The sequence below is a fragment of the Pongo pygmaeus genome, chromosome 8, assembly GCF_028885625.2.
Source record: "Pongo pygmaeus isolate AG05252 chromosome 8, NHGRI_mPonPyg2-v2.0_pri, whole genome shotgun sequence".
NCBI lineage: Eukaryota > Metazoa > Chordata > Mammalia > Primates > Hominidae > Pongo > Pongo pygmaeus.
The window spans coordinates 105,610,150-105,628,509 of NC_072381.2; the positions used below are offsets into that span (position 1 = coordinate 105,610,150).

Sequence of the window (18,360 nt, forward strand, 5' to 3'; positions counted from 1 at the left end):
TCCCCCGAGCTACAGATCCCGGGGTGGCGGCCACGTCTCCCTGCCACGCGCCTGGGGGGACGGGAAGACGGGACGGAGTTGTTAGTGGTGGGCGCTCCCCGAGGGTTCCCCACTGTTTCCTGAGAAACTTCCCCAGTGCCCACCCACCCGTTCTCCGTGTGCCCGAGGGCCGGTCCTGGGCTAGGCTCCGCGCCCCAGCCCCGAACCGGGTCCCCAGCCCCTTCCAGAGAGAAAGCTCCCGACGCGGGATGCCGGGCAGAGGCCCAGCGGCGGGTGGAAGAGAAGCTGAGAAGGAGAAAGGGAGGGGAGGGGGAGCGAGGAGCTGGCGGCAGAGGGAACAGCAGATTGCGCCGAGCCAATGGCAACGGCAGGACGAGGTGGCACCAAATTCCCTTCGGCCAATGACGAGCCGGAGTTTACAGAAGCCTCATTAGCATTTCCCCAGGGGCAGGGGCAGGGGCAGGGGCCGGGTGGTGTGGTGTCGGTGTCGGCAGCATCCCCGGCGCCCTGCTGCGGTTGCCGCGAGCCTCGGCCTCTGTCTCCTCCCTCTCCCGCCCTCACCTCCACGCGGGACCGCCCGCGCCAGTCAACTCCGCGCACTTTGCCCCTGCTTGGCAGCGGATAAAAGGGGGCTGAGGAAATACCGGACACGGTCACCCGTTGCCAGCTCTAGCCTTTAAATTCCCGGCTCGGGGACCTCCACGCACCGCGGATAGCGCCGACAACCAGCTAGAGTGCAAGGCGCCGCGGCTCAGCGCGCACCGGCGGGCTTCGAAACCGCAGTCCTCCGGCGACCCCGAGCTCCGCTCCGGAGCCTCAGCCCCTGGAAAGTGATCCCGGCATCCGAGAGCCAAGATGCCGGCCCACTTGCTGCAGGACGATGTGAGTTTCCCAGCCTGGCCCCGTACCGCTGGGTCGCCGGCGCGGGCTGGGCTTCCAGGGGACGGGTTGGTGGCAGAAGAGAGGGGAGAGCTCCGCGGAGAACTTGGTCATCTTTTTCGAGTTGTGCTGCCTTCAGTGAGTTGGGAATGTGGATTGTAATTTGGGGACTTGAGTCTCCAACTTTTGTTTCTTAAGCTTTAAAAATCCGGTCGTGCTGGTGCTTTTATGAATTATGTGGGTTTTCCTTTGTGTTCGTGGGGATGTGAGTGCTTTACTTCTCCTTCCTACTGCCGCCTCCTGATAGGTTTCGCGCCCCTCGTCCCCCTTGCCCTCCGCCCCTAATGTATCTGTACAGTTTCAGGGAACTTCTCTCCGTTGCATCTCGGATACACCCTACCCTCAGTGAGCTACGGCGCGGGGGAAGGGTCTGTACTGTCCACCCTTCCCCCAGCGTGATTAGAGAGCGGAGTGGCCGCAGCTGCCTCCACGTGTCTCTTCTCCTGACTCTCCTCTTCCTCCCCCTTCCAGATCTCTAGCTCCTATACCACCACCACCACCATTACAGCGCCTCCCTCCAGGGTCCTGCAGAAGGGAGGAGATAAGTTGGAGACGACGCCCCTCTACTTGGAAGACGACATTCGCCCTGATATAAAAGATGATATATATGACCCCACATACAAAGATAAGGAAGGCCCAAGCCCCAAGGTTGAATATGTCTGGAGAAACATCATCCTTATGTCTCTGCTACACTTGGGCGCCCTGTATGGGATCACCTTGATTCCTACCTGCAAGTTCTACACCTGGCTTTGGGGTAAGCAGCCTCCCTGTCCTCCCGACCTAGTCCTCCAGGTACTCCCTGCTCTTTTAATAAGGTAGGATCTTACACAGGACACCAGCCCCTCCCAGCCTCCCGGTTGGGGTTTTTCTCAGGCATTTCTCTTTGGTTGCTTCAGGCCTAGTGGGCTAGGAAGAGCCTGGGGGTACTGAGATGCAGGACTGTCAATGCTGGGGGTTGAGAGCTCTGGGACCTTGTGCTTGTGGGCTTTGAAGTGTAGACCTGTGCTGGAGAGTCAGCTTTTCCTGAAAGAGCTTTTCTGTTTGAGTCATTTGCTTGGCTGCCTGTCCCAGCCCTGCCAACCACAGAAGAATCAAACCCCTCTACCTGGGAGGCATGGGAACATGGTACTAAACCATTGGCTTTCTAGGGTCTGTGTTGAGCAGTCATAGGCTAGCGCAAGGGAAACTACTCAGGGAAAGAGTTTATTGGAAAGGGAGGAGAGAGCTCATTGGAAAGGGAGGAACAGAGAGGTTGTTATCCACAAAACTATTTTGACCTGACCCCTTGGCCAGACCAGTCTTCTTCGTTACAGAAGAAGATGAAGCTCCCGTGCAACCCAAGTCACATAGGTGTGTGTTGCTCTGTTACTCTACATTCCAGGGTGCTGCACATACCAGTCAACAAAATGCTCTTAGAATGAAATCAGGTTGAAGATATGTTTCATGTTCCATCCTCCATGCAGCCTGCTTCAGGCCCCCCACCTGATGCCATGAAGTGCCAAGAATTCTGCACCTTCCAACACCAGTCCTACCCATCCCTCCTTGCCAGGGACATCGAGGCCAGGCCAGAAAAGAGAGCCCGGTCTTGAGGCTGCTGTAATGAGGGAGACAGTTCCCAGTTTGTCCCCGACCTGCCCTTAGCTCAGCTCTTTCAGGGACCTGTTGGTGTGGCCTGATGGCATGGCCCTGCCCCCTGTATACACACATGCGCTTTGCAGGCTTTTTCACCTCTGCCACTATGAGCCTGAGTTGGGAAGGGAAAGCAGGGAGCTCTGCAGATTCAGGGGCCCTGCTTTGCTACTCTCTAAGGGGTGGTGAGCCAGGACTTCTCCTCCAGAAAACAACTTGAGGTTTTTCAGAGCAGCCTCAGGTGTGGGATACTTTCTGACAGCTCCCTCTTGAAGGGTAGTTATGCAGAAGGGCTGGTAGGCCAAGTTTTAGCTGTTTCCCTCAGAACCTCTTAGGTCTTCTGAAGATGGTGAGATCTGGTTCATTGAGCTTTTGTTTCCAGAAATCTTCCAGGTGCTACAGTGAAATGCAACTGAGAAGAGCCCCTTTGTCAGGATCTCAGTTTTTCTAGGTACCACCTGTGGGCAATAGTACTTTTTTAGGATGGGGAAGGTAGCATTCCTTGGGTTACATATGTGTTACAGCCATAGAGACAGAACAGGCCAGGTGCAGATCAGTTCATCTGCATACCAGGAAGAGCTCTTGTATTTGTGAGGGGAGGGCGACATCTGTTGTCTAGCCCCTCTGAGGATCCAGCAGAACTTCAGTTGCAGCATGAGGGATGAGGAGCAGGGATAGCATTCCCCAGGGAGTCTGTGGATGCCTCTCTCCACCCTTTCTCCCCAAGAGGATAGTCTTCACAAGTAGTTTTCTCTTCTGCAAGCTCCTTCCAGCCTCAGCACCCCCTGTAGGTTTCCTGAAGTCCAGAGTTTGACCCGATTGCCTCTGCTTGGTTACCCTCAGTTGCTAGTGCAGGGAGCAGAATTCCATCCCAAAGTGTGCCTGCTACATTTTTTTGGTGACCTGCCCATGGGTGTGTGCTGTGCCCTTGGGCAGATAAATGTGGCTCACAGAGACTGGATGGTAACTTATTTTACTGGGCCCTTTGGTGGATGGCTTAGCTGAAAGAATGACCATGTTGATATGGGGATATCAGAACTCCTCTGTCTTGAGAAACAAGGAGGATGAGGGGAGGAGGGTCAGAGGTCTCAACTTGGACATCTTCTCTTCCCACCTTGAGAATTTAGGAGCTTCACCTTTCTTGTTTTAATCCCTATGGACAATGTTAAATTAGCAACTGGTCGTGTTTCCAGCATTTCTTATGACTGAGTACTTTTGAGAGCCTTAAATCTCTTTCATTTTGGAGTCTCCCAAAGGAGCCCTTAAGGTAGTAAGGAGAATGCCTCTGGCAACACTGAGAGCCAGAGACAAAACCATTCAAGTCTCTTTCTTAAGGCCAGAGCAATGAGATGTTGCTTAACCATCAATTTGGACATTTTCTTCCCCCGGGGAGGAGAGAGGGAATAAATCTCCAACTGATTTAAGCCCTTCTACTTGATAGGCTTAGAGGTGTTTCTAGAGAAGGCACCAGAGTGCCTGAGTTCTTTCCCTAATTTCCCTGTTAATATAGGATCTTACATACATTCTGAGTCAACACTGCCCTTGGGTCTTGCCGCAAATAACAACCCTAGAAGCTCCCTTGCTCATTAGAGAGGGCTCTGGCTCAACTGATGGTTTCCCGAGTAAGATGCAGGTTAGATACTGTATCTGGGGAGATGTCAATCACCACTTGGCTTGAGGGCAGATTACCTGGGGCCTCAATCCCTACTCTGAGGGAATGTGGAGAGAGCTCTTGTTGGGGCTGACTGGCTCTGTGGCTCTCCTGGAGATCTTACAGGAGGAATAGGAGAGAAGAAAGGAGGTAGGGCTGGGGGGAAAAGGAGGTTGTTTAGGAAACAGCTATCAATGGCTGCAAAAGAACACAGGACAATTTGTTACAATGTGTGGTGTCTTCAACTGCAACTAAGTTCTGTGGCCACTGAGGATCTATTGTTTCTAGCTGTTTCCCTAGGAATGAAACATTGTTAACATTCATTCCTAGGAATGAAACATTGTTAACATTCATTCCTAGGAATGAAACATTGTTAACATTCATTCCTAGGAATGAAACATTGTTAAAAGTTTCTACCAAGGCCACAGCTTCTGCCTGCTAGAGCTACTGAACAGAGGAAGATATGGGTACGCCCCGCAGCCCACTTCCCAATTAGAGATTATATCTGGCACCTGCTGAGCCTGTAGGCCTCCAGGAAGGTGAGGGAAGACAATGGTGGGGTGCTCCACTGACAGCTTGAAGAATATCCCACCATTGTCTAGAGTGAGCGTTGTGGGGTGAGAGTATGGGCTGACAGGGATGTGGCAAAGGCGAGACAGGAGCTGTGCATGTATCTTGGGGGAGGTGGATGGTATAGCTGGAATGTGAAATCTTTGGTAAAGCTTAAGACACTGTGCAAATTGGATTTATGCACAGGGCTAAGTTTTCCCTGATACGGCCACATTGCCTGCTAGAATATTTAAATGCTTTTTTGCACCAGTTGATAAATGTCCATAGTCTGAATCCCCTAAGAGTCCCCTACAACTAAGGGCTTCTCAAGTTGGTCAGTGCCCAGATTGTACTGGCTGTTATTTTATTTTTTGAGATAAGGTCTTGCTCTGTTGATCAGGCTTGAGTGCAGTGGCGCGATCATGGCTCACTGCAGCCTCGACCTCCTGAGCTCAAGAGATCCTCCCACCTCAACCTCTTGAGTAGCTGAGACCACAGGCAGGTGCCACCATGCCCAGCTAATTTTTTAAATTATCTGTAGAGGCAAGGTCTCCCTATGTTATCCAGGCTGGTCTTGAACTCCTGGGCTTAAGGGGATCTTCCTGCCTTGGCCTCCCAAAATGCTGGGATGACAAAGTGGTTCACACTACACCTGGCCCTCTGCTGCTATTTTAATAACACCCTTGCTTATGGGTCCTGAGCTCTGCAGGAGCAATTTGTGGCCCTTAAAACCTTAGAGAAGGCCTAGATAGAGGTGAAAGGAGATAGCTAGGCCCTGAGAGAATGCCTTTAAGATGAAGAATGAGTGGTAAGAGCACTATTCTCTCTCTTGCCTTTCTGACTCCTTAGTTCCTGGGATTCCTTAGCTTATCTTTTTTTCCTGGGTTGAGAGGTTGGGGGGTGATGATATTTTTCAAGTGGTAAAATCTAAGGGACGTGGTTATCCCTAGAGTTCATGGTAAAGCCAGTTCTCACCCAAAGCCTGAAGAAGACAGTTTCTAGCATCCAGAGAATGTCTCTGGCATCCTTTCCCAGATGGAACTCACACTGATTGGTGACTCCCCCACTGTCTTCTCCTGGCAGGGGTATTCTACTATTTTGTCAGTGCCCTGGGCATAACAGCAGGAGCTCATCGTCTGTGGAGCCACCGATCTTACAAAGCTCGGCTGCCCCTGCGGCTTTTTCTGATCATTGCCAACACAATGGCATTCCAGGTAAGAAGTTGTCTCTGCTCAGCTGTTTGTCCTCCATGCTATTAATGATCCGGGGACAGAAAGGAGGGATCAGCGTCAGAGAGGAGCCACACCTGACAGCCATTTCACTTTCCTCTCTCCTGTGGTCACCTCAAGTTCCAGTTCAGTCCTTAAGTCCATAAAGCATGAAGAGACTTCTGAGTCTTGGAAAAGGGAACTGGAAGATAATTGGAAAATACTCTTGATGTGTAGGAATATTTTTGATCCTAAGGTCCCTGTGTTGTCACACAATCTGACTGTTGTGGCTCTTCATCATAAGGGGCTTTGGCACATAAGCCAGAGACTGACCTTAGATTCCTGGGCAGATTTATTGGACAATAAATTCACTATTTAAGGTAAATATCTTAGGGAGGCAGAGCTGGGAGGATCACTGGAGCCCAGGAGTTTGAAGCTGCGGTGAGTCATGATATCACCACTGCACTCTAGCCTGGGTGACAAGACCCCAACTTTAAAAAAATTTAAAAAGTGAATAACTTAGGACTCCATCACAGTGGGATTGAAGTTGATGTTCCCAGACTCATGAACTCTTATTTTCAGATAATGAGAGCAAACACTTTTATTGCACTGACTATGGGCCTGGCACTATTCTAAGCATTTCATATAAAGTCCTCACAAAAATCTTAGGAAATAGGTACTATTATCCCCATTTTACAGATGAGGAAACGAAGTTACAGAGAGATTAGATAGACCAGCCCAACATTGTGGCCCTCTCTTGGGCTGCCATGGTGGCTAAGTAAAACACTGAGGTTTGTTGAGGCAAAAAGTTTATAGCAGGCTGGGCGCGGTGGCTCACGCCTGTAATCCCAGAACTCTGGGAGGCCGAGGCGGGCAGATCACGAGGTCAGGAGATCAAGACCATCCTGGCTAACACAGTGAAACCCTGTCTCTACTAAAAATACAAAAAATTAGCCGGGCGTAGTGGCGGGCACCTGTAGTCCCAGCTACTTGGGAGGCTGAGGCAGGAGAATGGCGTGAACCTGGGAGGCGGAGCTTGCAGTGAGCTGAGATTGCGCCACTGCACTCCAGCCTGGGCAACAGCAAGACTCCATCTCAAAAAAAAAAAAAAAAGGTTTATAGCAAAGACAGAATGAAGGGAAATGGGGAAAGGGAATGCATCATAGTCATTAAGCTGTAGCAATGGGCAAATGATAGCATATGGCGTGGGGCTTAGCTTGGAGCAAGAGGAAGAAAGGAAACCAACTTAGTGGTGGCAATATCCCAAGAACCTGCCACATTTGCATGACCATCTCTGCCATAGCAGCTTATACCTTGAAGGCTTCCAAAGTAGTCCTGTGGAGCAAAGGGAAGGAAGAGAGATACTGGTACATTCTTTAAGGGATGGAAGAAGTCATGAAGAAGCCCAGAGGTCGTTTGAAAATGCAGTCATGATCACGAGTTGCATGCCTGGCCTTGTTATTGGGTTGTATGAGCTCTTTTGCAAGGCACCAGAATGGTGCACCCTGCAGCTGCAGCTTATCTACTGATTGAGACCCTAGGACACAAGGCTGCCTGCCTCATGTTCTCCATGCCCAGGGATTAGGTACCCCATGAGGATCTTTTCCAACATTCCTTGCTTAAAGAATTGCAATGTTCTCATTTCTTGAAACTCTCTGAGCTCTGTATGATTTACCTCCGTTCCACCCACCATATAACTTTCAAGAAACAGCAGTCCTATTGCTATGGTCCTGGGACTTTAAGTTGCTTTTTCCACTTAAGCTTCAGTGGCAAGTTGGGAGAAGAAGGGAGGCAACTCCATGACTCCTTTGGAGCCCAGACTCCTGGGTATTTTGTGAGGTTGGGCTGAGCGCCTTGGGCTCTTGATACCTGTCCGTTGGGATTCTCCTAATAGGGTGTCTATCCTCAAGCCTTACATTCCTCTTCTCTGTCTCCCCAGAATGATGTCTATGAATGGGCTCGTGACCACCGTGCCCACCACAAGTTTTCAGAAACACATGCTGATCCTCATAATTCCCGACGTGGCTTTTTCTTCTCTCACGTGGGTTGGCTGCTTGTGCGCAAACACCCAGCTGTCAAAGAGAAGGGCAGTACGCTAGATTTGTCTGACCTAGAAGCTGAGAAACTGGTGATGTTCCAGAGGAGGTGAGTGAAGCCCTGATGGAGGTGGGAATATGGCCCTGGCACCTGGTCTTTAGGGACCCCATTTTTTCTCCGAAGACTTTCAAAATATAAGCTGAGAAATTTGCTGGGTTTGCATGTTCACAATCATAATTTAAAATCCCCATTTTTAACGTCCCACAGGCCCGTAGCCATAGACTATTGCTCCATTTCTTTCTCTCTGATTATCTTAATCAAACCCATTACATTCAACAGGTGTTTATTGTCCTAGGACAGTCATAGATTCAAAGATGATTATAGCCTAGTTGCCTAGGTTTGTTTGTTTGTTTTTGTTTTTGTGTTTCAACAGAGTCTTTCTCTCTTGCCCAGGCTGGAGTGCAGTGGCACAATCATGGCTCACTGCAGCCTTGACTTCCCAGGCTCAAGCACTCCTTCTACCTCAGCCTCCTGAGTATCTGGGACTACAGGCACACACCACCATGCCTGGCTAATTTTTTGTGGAGACAAGGTCTCACTCACTATATTGCCCAGGCCGGTAGCTTAGTTCTTACCTTCAAAAAGTTTGTAGCCTATCGGGGTAGAGAGATAAGCCAAGTATCCAGATAACCATGGCATAAGGCAGAATATTTTCTGTACTATGAGCGGTACAAAGAGGAGGGAGATTGCTCAATGGGCAACACCAAGGAAGTGTTATGAAATAAATAGTGTTGGAATCCACCAACGGATAGAAATTTTTACAACTATGTGTGGGGAGAGACAGTGCAAACAGAAGAAACACAATGCGCTAAAGCATGAAGCATGTTCCAGCAATAGACTCCTTTTGCTTGAAGTATAGGGTGTGGGAAGAAGTAAGACTGGAGAGACTAATGCCATTCTTGTCGAGTCCTAAAAGCAGACTTAGGATTTAATTCAATAAGCAATAGGAAGCCATTACCTCTTTCGAACTGCAATGTGGCATAGTTAGAGACGTGCTTTAGGAAGGCTGCTTTTAGAACAAGTGTAAGAAACCATTGAGCCAAAGTGAGAGGTAGGGACATAAGTTAGGTAATGAGGACCCCTGCTAGCGAAGCAGTGGCAGAAATGGAAAAAAGAGTTGGGTGCGGGGAATGTCAGTGATGTAAAAGTCAAAGACTTGACTGCTGAAGGAATGTAGGGAATCAGTGCCCTTGGAATGTCAATGGCCTGGTCTACATTGAGAATGAAGATTGAGAAAGGGCTTCCTGAGGGACAGAGAGCTGCAGGTGATCAAGGACACTCAATGGGTCTCTGAGGGAAAAGAAGACCAGAATTAGGGGGTAGCTAGCAGAAAATGGAGGCATGACACTAAACACAGACTGAAAAAGAGTGCTGATTAGAAAGAGAAAGGAGCCCAAAGGCAGATGGGAAAACCAGCCAAGGACGGAGAGACGTCTGTTCATTAGTTTGTAGTTTGGACCTCACCTATTTTACCAATGTGGTATTATGCTCTAGTAAAAATCAGTGATGGCCGGGCGTGGTGGCTCATGCCTATAATCCCAGCACTTGGGAGGCTGAGGCGGGAAGATTGCTTGAAAGTTCAGGCATTCGAGACCAGCCTGGGCAACATAGCGAGACCTCATCTCTACAAAAAATTAAAAACTAAATGGGCACAATGGTTCATGCCTGTGGTCCCAGCTACTCAGGAGGCTGGGGTGGGAGGATCTCTTGGCCCAGGAGTTCAAGGCTGCGGTGAACTATGGTCACGCCACTGCACTCCAGCCTTGACAACAGAGTGAGACCCTGTCAAGAAAAACAAACAAACAAAAATAAATAAAACAATGAACTTAGAGTCAGACAAGCAATTCAACATGGAAGAAAGAGACAGCCCATCCCAATTAGTGTGGAAGATCCATGTAGGTGTGGAGTCCCCCTCCATTGACCTGGTATCTGGTCTGTCAATGTAGGTACTACAAACCCGGCTTGCTGCTGATGTGCTTCATCCTGCCCACGCTTGTGCCCTGGTATTTCTGGGGTGAAACTTTTCAAAACAGCGTGTTCGTTGCCACTTTCTTGCGATATGCTGTGGTGCTTAATGCCACCTGGCTGGTGAACAGTGCTGCCCACCTCTTCGGATATCGTCCTTATGACAAGAACATTAGCCCCCGGGAGAATATCCTGGTTTCACTTGGAGCTGTGGGTAAGTCAGCTGTCCAAGCAAGACTACATCCAGTGGTCTGCTGATTAGGGGATTAGGCTAGGAGCCAGAAAAACTAGATAAATCTGTTTTTTATGGCTACTTTGTATCTCAGTTTTTCCACTATAAAACTAGGGGGCAGTATACTGGAAAACCCTTTTGAGAGTCAGGCAACATGTTTTATGTAGAAATGAAAGGATAAGAAACAAAACACAAAAAAACACTGATTTTGATTCCAGGTTCTAAAACAATTTCCAAATGCCATGTATGCTCCGGGCCTGGCAGCTCATGCCTGTAATCCCAGCACTGGGAGGCCGAGGCAGGCAGGTCACCTGAGGTCAGGAGTTTGAGACCAGTCTGGCCAACACGGTGAAACCCTGTTTCTATTAAAAAGCAAAACAAACAAACAAAAAAGAAAACCAAATGCCATACGTGATGAGCACCTTAGAGTTTTCCTTTCTTTCATCAACTCTGGGCTGGACTGCAGTCTTGCTTGAGGCAAGGAATGCATAAATAGAACAATGGGATCATCTGAGTGGCCAGTAAGCCTGGTGTTTTATGAACTTCAAGTATGCCACACAAAGTATTTTTTATCTTTCCACTCTACTCAGATACGCCTTGCTTTAAGAGTGTGCCATGCCTTACTGTTTGGTGATGCCATTATGAAGCGTATCAAAATAACTGCTGGTGGCCCTTTACTACCACCTACCCTCTTGTCTCCTCTTGTCCTCTATTTTTCTCTCTTCTACTTCTATTCTAGGCTAGGAACATCCCTTCCCTCAACATGCCTTCAGGAATCTCCCAATAAAGCAGTGTGATCACAAGTTCCTGCTCAATTCTCTAATGTTGATATTATCTTTTCTCTTTTCTTTTCTTTCCTTTTGTTTTCTTTCTTTTCTTTTCTAATGAGACGGGGTCTCACCATGGTGCCCAGGCTGGTCTTGAATCCTGGGCTCAAGTGATCCTCCTGCCTCAGCCTCCCAAATTATCTACATTTTTTTCTCTGTCCCTCTTTCCAGCTGAATATAGACTTTCACCAATGCCCTGAATGAGTTTTCCTTAAATAGATCTGGTGACCTCTTTCCAGTAATTGATGCTATTGGTCATTCAATAATATCTGGACAACCACACTACTCCACACATTTATGCAGGTCATTGCCTAACACTCATTTTCGTTTTCTCTTTAAAATCTTCCTTTATATTCTCAACCTTAACCATCTTTATTATCTTTTAAATTGTTGTTGAGACAGTCTCACTCTGTTGCCCAGGTTTCAGTGCAGTGGTGTGATCACAGCTCACTGCATCTATGACCTCCTGGGCTCAAGCGATCCTCTGGGCTCAGCCTCCCAAGTAACTGGGATTACAGGTGCATGCCACCATGCTTGGCTAATTTTTCTATTTTTTTGTAGAGACGGGGTTTTGCCATGTTGCACAAGCTGGTCTCGAACTCCTGAGCTCAGGTGATCTTCCTGCCTTGGCCTCCCAAAGTGCTGGAATTATAATAGGCGTGAGCCACTGCGCCTGGCCTACTATGTTTATTAAAAGGATTTATTTGTCTAGGCGTGGTAGCTCACACCTGTAATCCCAGCACTTTGGGAAGCCGAAGTGGGTGGATCACTTGAGGTCAGGAGTTAGAGATCAGCCAGGCCAATATGGTGAACCTCTGTCTCTACTTTAAAAAAAAAAAAAAAAAAAAAAAAAAAAGTACAGAAAACTTAGCCAGGCATGGTGGCACGTGCCTGTAGTCCCAGCTACTCAGGAGGCTGAGGCAGAAGAATCACTTGAACCCGGGAGGCAGAGGTTGCAATGAGCCGAGATTGTGCCACTGCACTCCAGACTGGGTGACAGAGACTCCATCTCAAAAATATATAATAAAAATAAAAGCATTTTTTTTCTCTCTTTTTAACTTTCACGTAACTCCTTTCAGGCACCTTCTTGCCATTGTGCCTATTCTTACTTTAACCCATGATTAAAATAAATCACATACACTGTATAAATCTGAGATTATCATAGGAATGGAGTTTCTGGCATGAGATGTGTCCTGTATCACAAATGGATCTATAATGACCTTCCCCACCTCCAGCCTCTGGGTAGCTATCAGTTCAAAGTGGCTGCCAATATCTGACCTGTTGTTGTTATCATTCACTCCTCCTTGCCTGCTGCTTGCCTCACTTATCACCTCACCCTTTGTTCTCCTCCAGCTCTGTTTCCTGCCACCCTAATCTTTTTGTTTCTTGAATTACCTCCCCCACTGTCACATGCTCATCTTCTCTGCCAAATTAACCTTCTCCCTTGAGCCTTTCTTGGGCTGTCTCTTGCTGCCCCAGTTGCAAAGTCCTGTCTTCTTTCTACCCGTTGACCCTCTTCCTCTTTTTTTTTCCTCCCTTGTCTCTGTGTGCATCTGATTCCATTTTAAATCTGGTAACTAAAGGCCTGGCTAGTGCTTACACAGAGCCCAGCTGCAAAACCATTAGTGGACATTAATAATCCTCAGTACCTTTATTCCTGGCATTCTACCCCCCTCCTCCCCAGTTCACACTGCAGATCATCAGGTGTCACAGAGGGAGGACATACCTTGAAATGCCCTAGATGATGTCATTTACTTTGCAGGACTTCCTTGCCTTGCTTCTGATTAATGTCATGACTGGTCTGTCTGAGGGTATTGTTATCTACAAAGAGCCAAATATTAGCTCTTAGTAGCTATTCTTTATCCATGCCTGATTAGGGTCAGTATTATTTTTGGCTGTGGTTCAGAAAGAAGAGTCCTGCCAAGAGTTGGCAAACTCTCTATCTGTCGAGTTTCCAAAGCTTTACACGTTAGAGAAATTGCTGTGAATCCAGAATTTGTTTGTCTTCCTCCCTCCAGCAAAGTGAAATGCTCATCCCAAGGGTCCTCAAAATCTCAGAGGTTAGAGGGTATCTAAGCATTTCCATTTTTCTTCCTCAGAGAGCTTCTGTTTTATCAGCACCTCCCCCACACCAGGGTCCAAGCTCAAAAAAGTTGGAGCAGCCCCCGGGAACTGCAGTGGCTGAGGACATTCCAGCCCCTGGGCTGGCCTTTCTTCTGATCTTCGGCTGCAGGGCCCACTCTTTTGGAACCTCCCACCCCTAGAGGTGGTTCCAGTGTGGTGGGGAAAGGTGTGCTTCTTTACTCAGTTTTTTGAGTCATAGCCAGAGTGCTTCATTCTGCAAGCACATGCACATACACACAGAGCCTTGAGGGCAGGGCCAAGAGTGAATTTGGAATTTTCCAATCTGATATCCATTCCCAAAAGTAGGAGCTTCTCTCTAGTCATTTTGTCCTCTGAGAAACTGTCAGTTCTCCTCCCACAAGGCTCCCAGACAGCCATGGGTGACCAGGGTCTCCAATCACTCCTTAAGATGCCTTTGAGTGGCCGGGCGCAGTGACTCGTGACTGTAATCCTAGCACTTTGGGTGGCCAAGGTGGGAGGGTTGCTTGCAACATGGCAAGACCCCGTCTCTACAAAAAAAGTAAAATAATAGAAGTAAAGATGTCTCTGAGGGGATCTGTTTGGTTCATATTAAAAGAGACTGAATTCATCCATTCAACAATAGCGAGTTTCTCCCAGGTGTGAGGTACCCTGCTGCTAACTGGTGTGCACAAATCAAGAAAACCTCAATGCACCGTCACTCCATAACTTCTCTTCTTGCTTTTGTTTCAGGTGAGGGCTTCCACAACTACCACCACTCCTTTCCCTATGACTACTCTGCCAGTGAGTACCGCTGGCACATCAACTTCACCACATTCTTCATTGATTGCATGGCCGCCCTCGGTCTGGCCTATGACCGGAAGAAAGTCTCCAAGGCCGCCATCTTGGCCAGGATTAAAAGAACCGGAGACGGAAACTACAAGAGTGGCTGAGTTTAGGGTCCCTCAGGTTCCTTTTTCAAAAACCAGCCAGGCAGAGGTTTTAATGTCTGTTTATTAACTACTGAATAATGCTACCAGGATGCTAAAGATGACGATGTTAACCCATTCCAGTACAGTATTCTTTTAAAATTCAAAAGTATTGAAAGCCAACAACTCTGCCTTTATGATGCTAAGCTGATATTCTTTCTTCTCTTATCCTCTCTCTCTTCTAGGCCCATTGTCCTCTTTTTCACTTTACTGCTATCGCCCTCCTTTCTCTTATTGCCTCCCAGGCAAGCAGCTGGTCAGTCATTGTTCAGTGTCCAGCTTCCAAAGCCTAGACAACCTTTCTGTAGCCTAAAACAAATGGTCTTTGCTCCAGATAACTCTCTTTCCTTGAGCTGTTGTGAGCTTTGAAGTAGGTGGCTTGAGCTAGAGATAAAACAGAATCTTCTGGGTAGTCCCCTGTTAATTATCTTCAGCCCAGGCTTTTGCTAGATGGAATGGAAAAGCAACTTCATTTGACCCAAAGCTTCTAAAGCAGATAAATTGTTGGGGGAGAGAGTTAGCATGTGTGAATGTAAGGATGAGGGAAGCGAAGCAAGAGGAACCTCTTGCCATGGTCAGACGTACAGCTGCCTACCTGGTGAGGACTTCAAGCCCCACCACATAGCATGCTTCCTTTCTCTCCTGGCTAGGGGTAAGAAGTGGCTGTGGTGTTTGGCAATGCTAATTCAATGCCGCAACATATAGTTGAGGCCGAGGATAAAGAAGAGACATTTTAAGTTTGTAGTAAAAGTGGTATCTGCTGGGGAAGGGTTTTCTTTTCTTTTTTTCTTTAATAACAAGGAGATTTCTTGGTTCATATATCAAGAAGTCTTGAAGTTGGGTGTTTCCAGAATTGGTAAAAACAGCAGCTCATAGAATTTTGAGTATTCCGTGAGCTGCTCATCACAGTTCTTTCCTCTTTCTGCTCTGCCATCTTCAGGATATTGGTTGTTCCTCTCATAGTAATAAGATGGCTGTGGCATTTCCAAACATCCAAAAAAAGGGAAGGATTTTAGGAGGTGGAGTCGGGTCAAACATAAAATACATATACATATATACATTGCTTAGAATGTTAAACTATTAGAGTATTTCCCTCCCAAAGAGGGATGTTTGGAAAAAACTCTGAAGGAGAGGAGGAATTAGTTGGGATGCCAATTTCCTCTCCACTGCTGGACATGAGATGGAGAGGTTGAGGGACAGGATCTATAGGCAGCTTCTAAGAGTGAACTTCACATAGGAAGGGATCTGAGAACACGTTGCCAGGGGCTTGAGAAGGTTACTGAGTGAGTTATTGGGAGTCTTAATAAAATAAACTAGATATTAGGTCCATTCATTAATTAGTTCCAGTTTCTCCTTGAAATGAGTAAAAACTAGAAGGCTTCTCTCCACAGTGTTGCGCCCCTTCACTCATTTTTTTTGTGGGGGGTTCTCTGTTAACATCTAGCCTAAAGTATAGAACTGCCTGGGGGGCAGGTTTAGGAATCTCTTCACTACCCTGATTCTTGATTCCTGGCTCTACCCTGTCTGTCCCTTTTCTTTGACCAGATCTTTCTCTTCCCTGAACATTTTCTTATTTCCCTGGACAGGCAAGCAGCCTCCTTTGTGTGTATTCAGAGGCAGTGAGACTTACTGTCCAGGCAGCTCCCTCCTGCAGACAGAATGCTCAGGGTCACTGAACCACTGCTTCTCTTTCAAAAGTAGAGCTAGCTGCCACTTTCACGTGGCCTCCAGAGTGTCTCCACCTACACCCCTGTGCTCCCCTGCCACACTGATGGCTCAAGACAAGGCTGGCAAACCCTCCCAGAAACATCTCTGGCTCAGAAAGCCTCTCTCTCCCTCCCTCTCTCATGAGGCACAGCCAAGCCAAGCGCTCACGTTGAGCCAGTGGGCCAGCCACAGAGCAAAAGAGGGTTTATTTTCAGTCCCCTCTCTCTGGGTCAGAACCAGAGAGCATGCTGAATGCCCCCTGCTTGCTCGGTAAGGGTGCCCCGCCTGAGTCAGTGCTCTCAGCTGGCAGTGCAATGCTTGTAGAAGTAGAAGGAAACAGTTCTTACTGGGAAGAAGCAAGGGCAAGAACCCAAGTGCCTCACCTCGAAAGGAGGCCCTGTTCCCTGGAGTCAGGGTGAACTGCAAAGCTTTGGCTGAGACCTGGGATTTGAGATACCACAAATCCTGCTGAACACGGTGTCTGTTCAGCAAACTAACCAGCATTCCCTACAGCCTAGGGCAGACAATAATATAGAAGTCTGGAAAAAAACAAAAACAATTTGAGAACCTTGGACCACTCCTGTCCCTATAGCTCAGTCATCAAAGCAGAAGTCTGGCTTTGCTCTATTAAGATTGGAAATGTACACTACCAAACATTCAGTCCACTGTTGAGCCCCAGTGCTGGAAGGGAGGAGGGCCTTTCTTCCTGTGTTAATTGCATAGAGGCTACAGGGGTTAGCCTGGACAAAAGGCATCCTTGTCTTTTGAGCTATTCACCTCAGTAGAAAAGAATCTAAGGGAAGATCACTGTAGTTTAGTTCTGTTGACCTGTGCACCTACCCCTTGGAAATGTCTGCTGGTATTTCTAATTCCACAGGTCATCAGATGCCTGCTTGATAATATATGAACAATAAAAACAACTTTCACTTCTTCCTATTGTAATCGTGTGCCATGGATCTGATCTGTACCATGACCCTACATAAGGCTGGATGGCACCTCAGGCTGAGGGCCCCAATGTATGTGTGGCTGTGGGTGGGGGTGGGGGTGTGTCTGCTGAGTAAGGAACACTATTTTCAAGATTCTAAAGCTCAATTCAAGTGACACATTAATGATAAACTCAGATCTGATCAAGAGTCCGGATTTCTAACAGTCCTTGCTTTGGGGGTGTGCTGACAACTTAACTCGGGTGCCTTACATCTTTTCTAATCACAGTATTGCATATGAGCCTGCCCTCACTCCCTCTGCAGAATCCCTTTGCACCTGAGACCCTACTGAAGTGGCTGGTAGAAAAAGGGTCCTGAGCGGAGGATTATCAGTATCACGATTTGCAGGATTCCCTTCTGGGCTTCATTCTGGAAACTTGTTAGGGCTGCTTTTCTTAAGTGCCCACATTTGATGGAGGGTGGAAGTAATTTGAATGTATCTGATTTATAATTTTTTTTTTTTTTAGGTTAAAAGATGGTTGTAGCATTTAAAATGGAAAATTTTCTCCTTGGTTTGCTAGTATCTTGGGTGTGTTCTCTGTAAGTGTAGCTCAAATAGGTCATCACGAAAGGCTAAAAAAGCGAGGGGGCCATGTTATGCTGGTGGTTAAGGCCAGGGCCTCTCCTACCACTGTGCCACTGACTTGCTGTGTGACCCTGGGCAAGTCACTTAACTATAAGGTGCCTCAGTTTTCCTTCTGTTAAAATGGGGATAATAATACTGACCTACCTCAAAGGGCAGTTTTGAGGCGTGACTAATGCTTTTTAGAAAGCATTTTGGGATCCTTCAGCACAGGAATTCTCAAGACCTTGAGTATTTTTTATAATAGCAATGTCCACCATGAACTTGATATGTCATGTGTCCCAGATGCTGTCATTAGTCTATATGGTTCTCCAAGAAACTGAATGAATCCATTGGAGAAGCGGTGGATAACTAGCCAGACAAAATTTGAGAATGCATAAACAACGCATTGCCATGGAAACATACAGAGGATGCCTTTTCTGTGATTGGGTGGGATTTTTTTCCCTTTTTATGTGGGATATAGTAGTTACTTGTGACAAGAATAATTTTGGAATAATTTCTATTAATATCAACTCTGAAGCTAATTGTACTAATCTGAGATTGTGTTTGTTCATAATAAAAGTGAAGTGAATCTGATTGCACTGGGTCTGGGAGTTTCTTTTGGCTGTGATTCAAAGTCTTGGGATTTATCTCTGGCTCATATCTATGTCTGTACCTTTAAGAGTATAAAAGAAGTAGAAGTTACAATGGTTGACTCATACCCCAGTAACCTGCCCTGCTGTCCTAAAGGTAACTTTAGGTTAAACCCTGGGAAGCAGGAAGCCAGGAGTCTGCTGCCATTAAATCAAACACATTAACACCAGCTGGCAACTTGGCCCTGGGGAAGTGCCAGGGTTCTCGGGTGTGTCACATGGTCGGTCACATAGACCTAAGATAAAGACACTGGGAGAGGAAAAGACCAGCAGGAGAAGCAAGCACT

At 47.4% G+C, this 18,360-nt stretch overlaps 1 protein-coding gene and 1 pseudogene across 1 annotated transcript; both read left to right on the forward strand.

Moving 5' to 3' along the window:
* The first annotated feature begins 27 nt into the window (after positions 1-27).
* On the forward strand, positions 28-18,017 carry SCD (stearoyl-CoA desaturase). Its single transcript, XM_054436912.2, has 6 exons — positions 28-882; positions 1,411-1,693; positions 5,852-5,982; positions 7,916-8,121; positions 10,020-10,252; positions 13,933-18,017. The coding sequence occupies exons 1-6, from the start codon at positions 856-858 to the stop codon at positions 14,130-14,132; spliced, it is 1,080 nt and encodes a 359-aa protein (XP_054292887.1). The 5' UTR covers positions 28-855; the 3' UTR covers positions 14,133-18,017.
* On the forward strand, positions 14,707-18,017 carry LOC129045071 (uncharacterized; annotated as a pseudogene).
* Positions 18,018-18,360: the final 343 nt, after the last annotated feature.

Excerpts from the sequence above, each read along its gene's own strand:
- SCD (XM_054436912.2), top strand. The coding sequence starts at position 856 with ATGCCGGCCCACTTGCTGCAGGACGAT. Across the intron at positions 1,694-5,851 it reads GTTCTACACCTGGCTTTGGG|GGGTATTCTACTATTTTGTC; the intron begins GTAAGCAGCCTC and ends TTCTCCTGGCAG. Across the intron at positions 10,253-13,932 it reads GGTTTCACTTGGAGCTGTGG|GTGAGGGCTTCCACAACTAC; the intron begins GTAAGTCAGCTG and ends CTTTTGTTTCAG.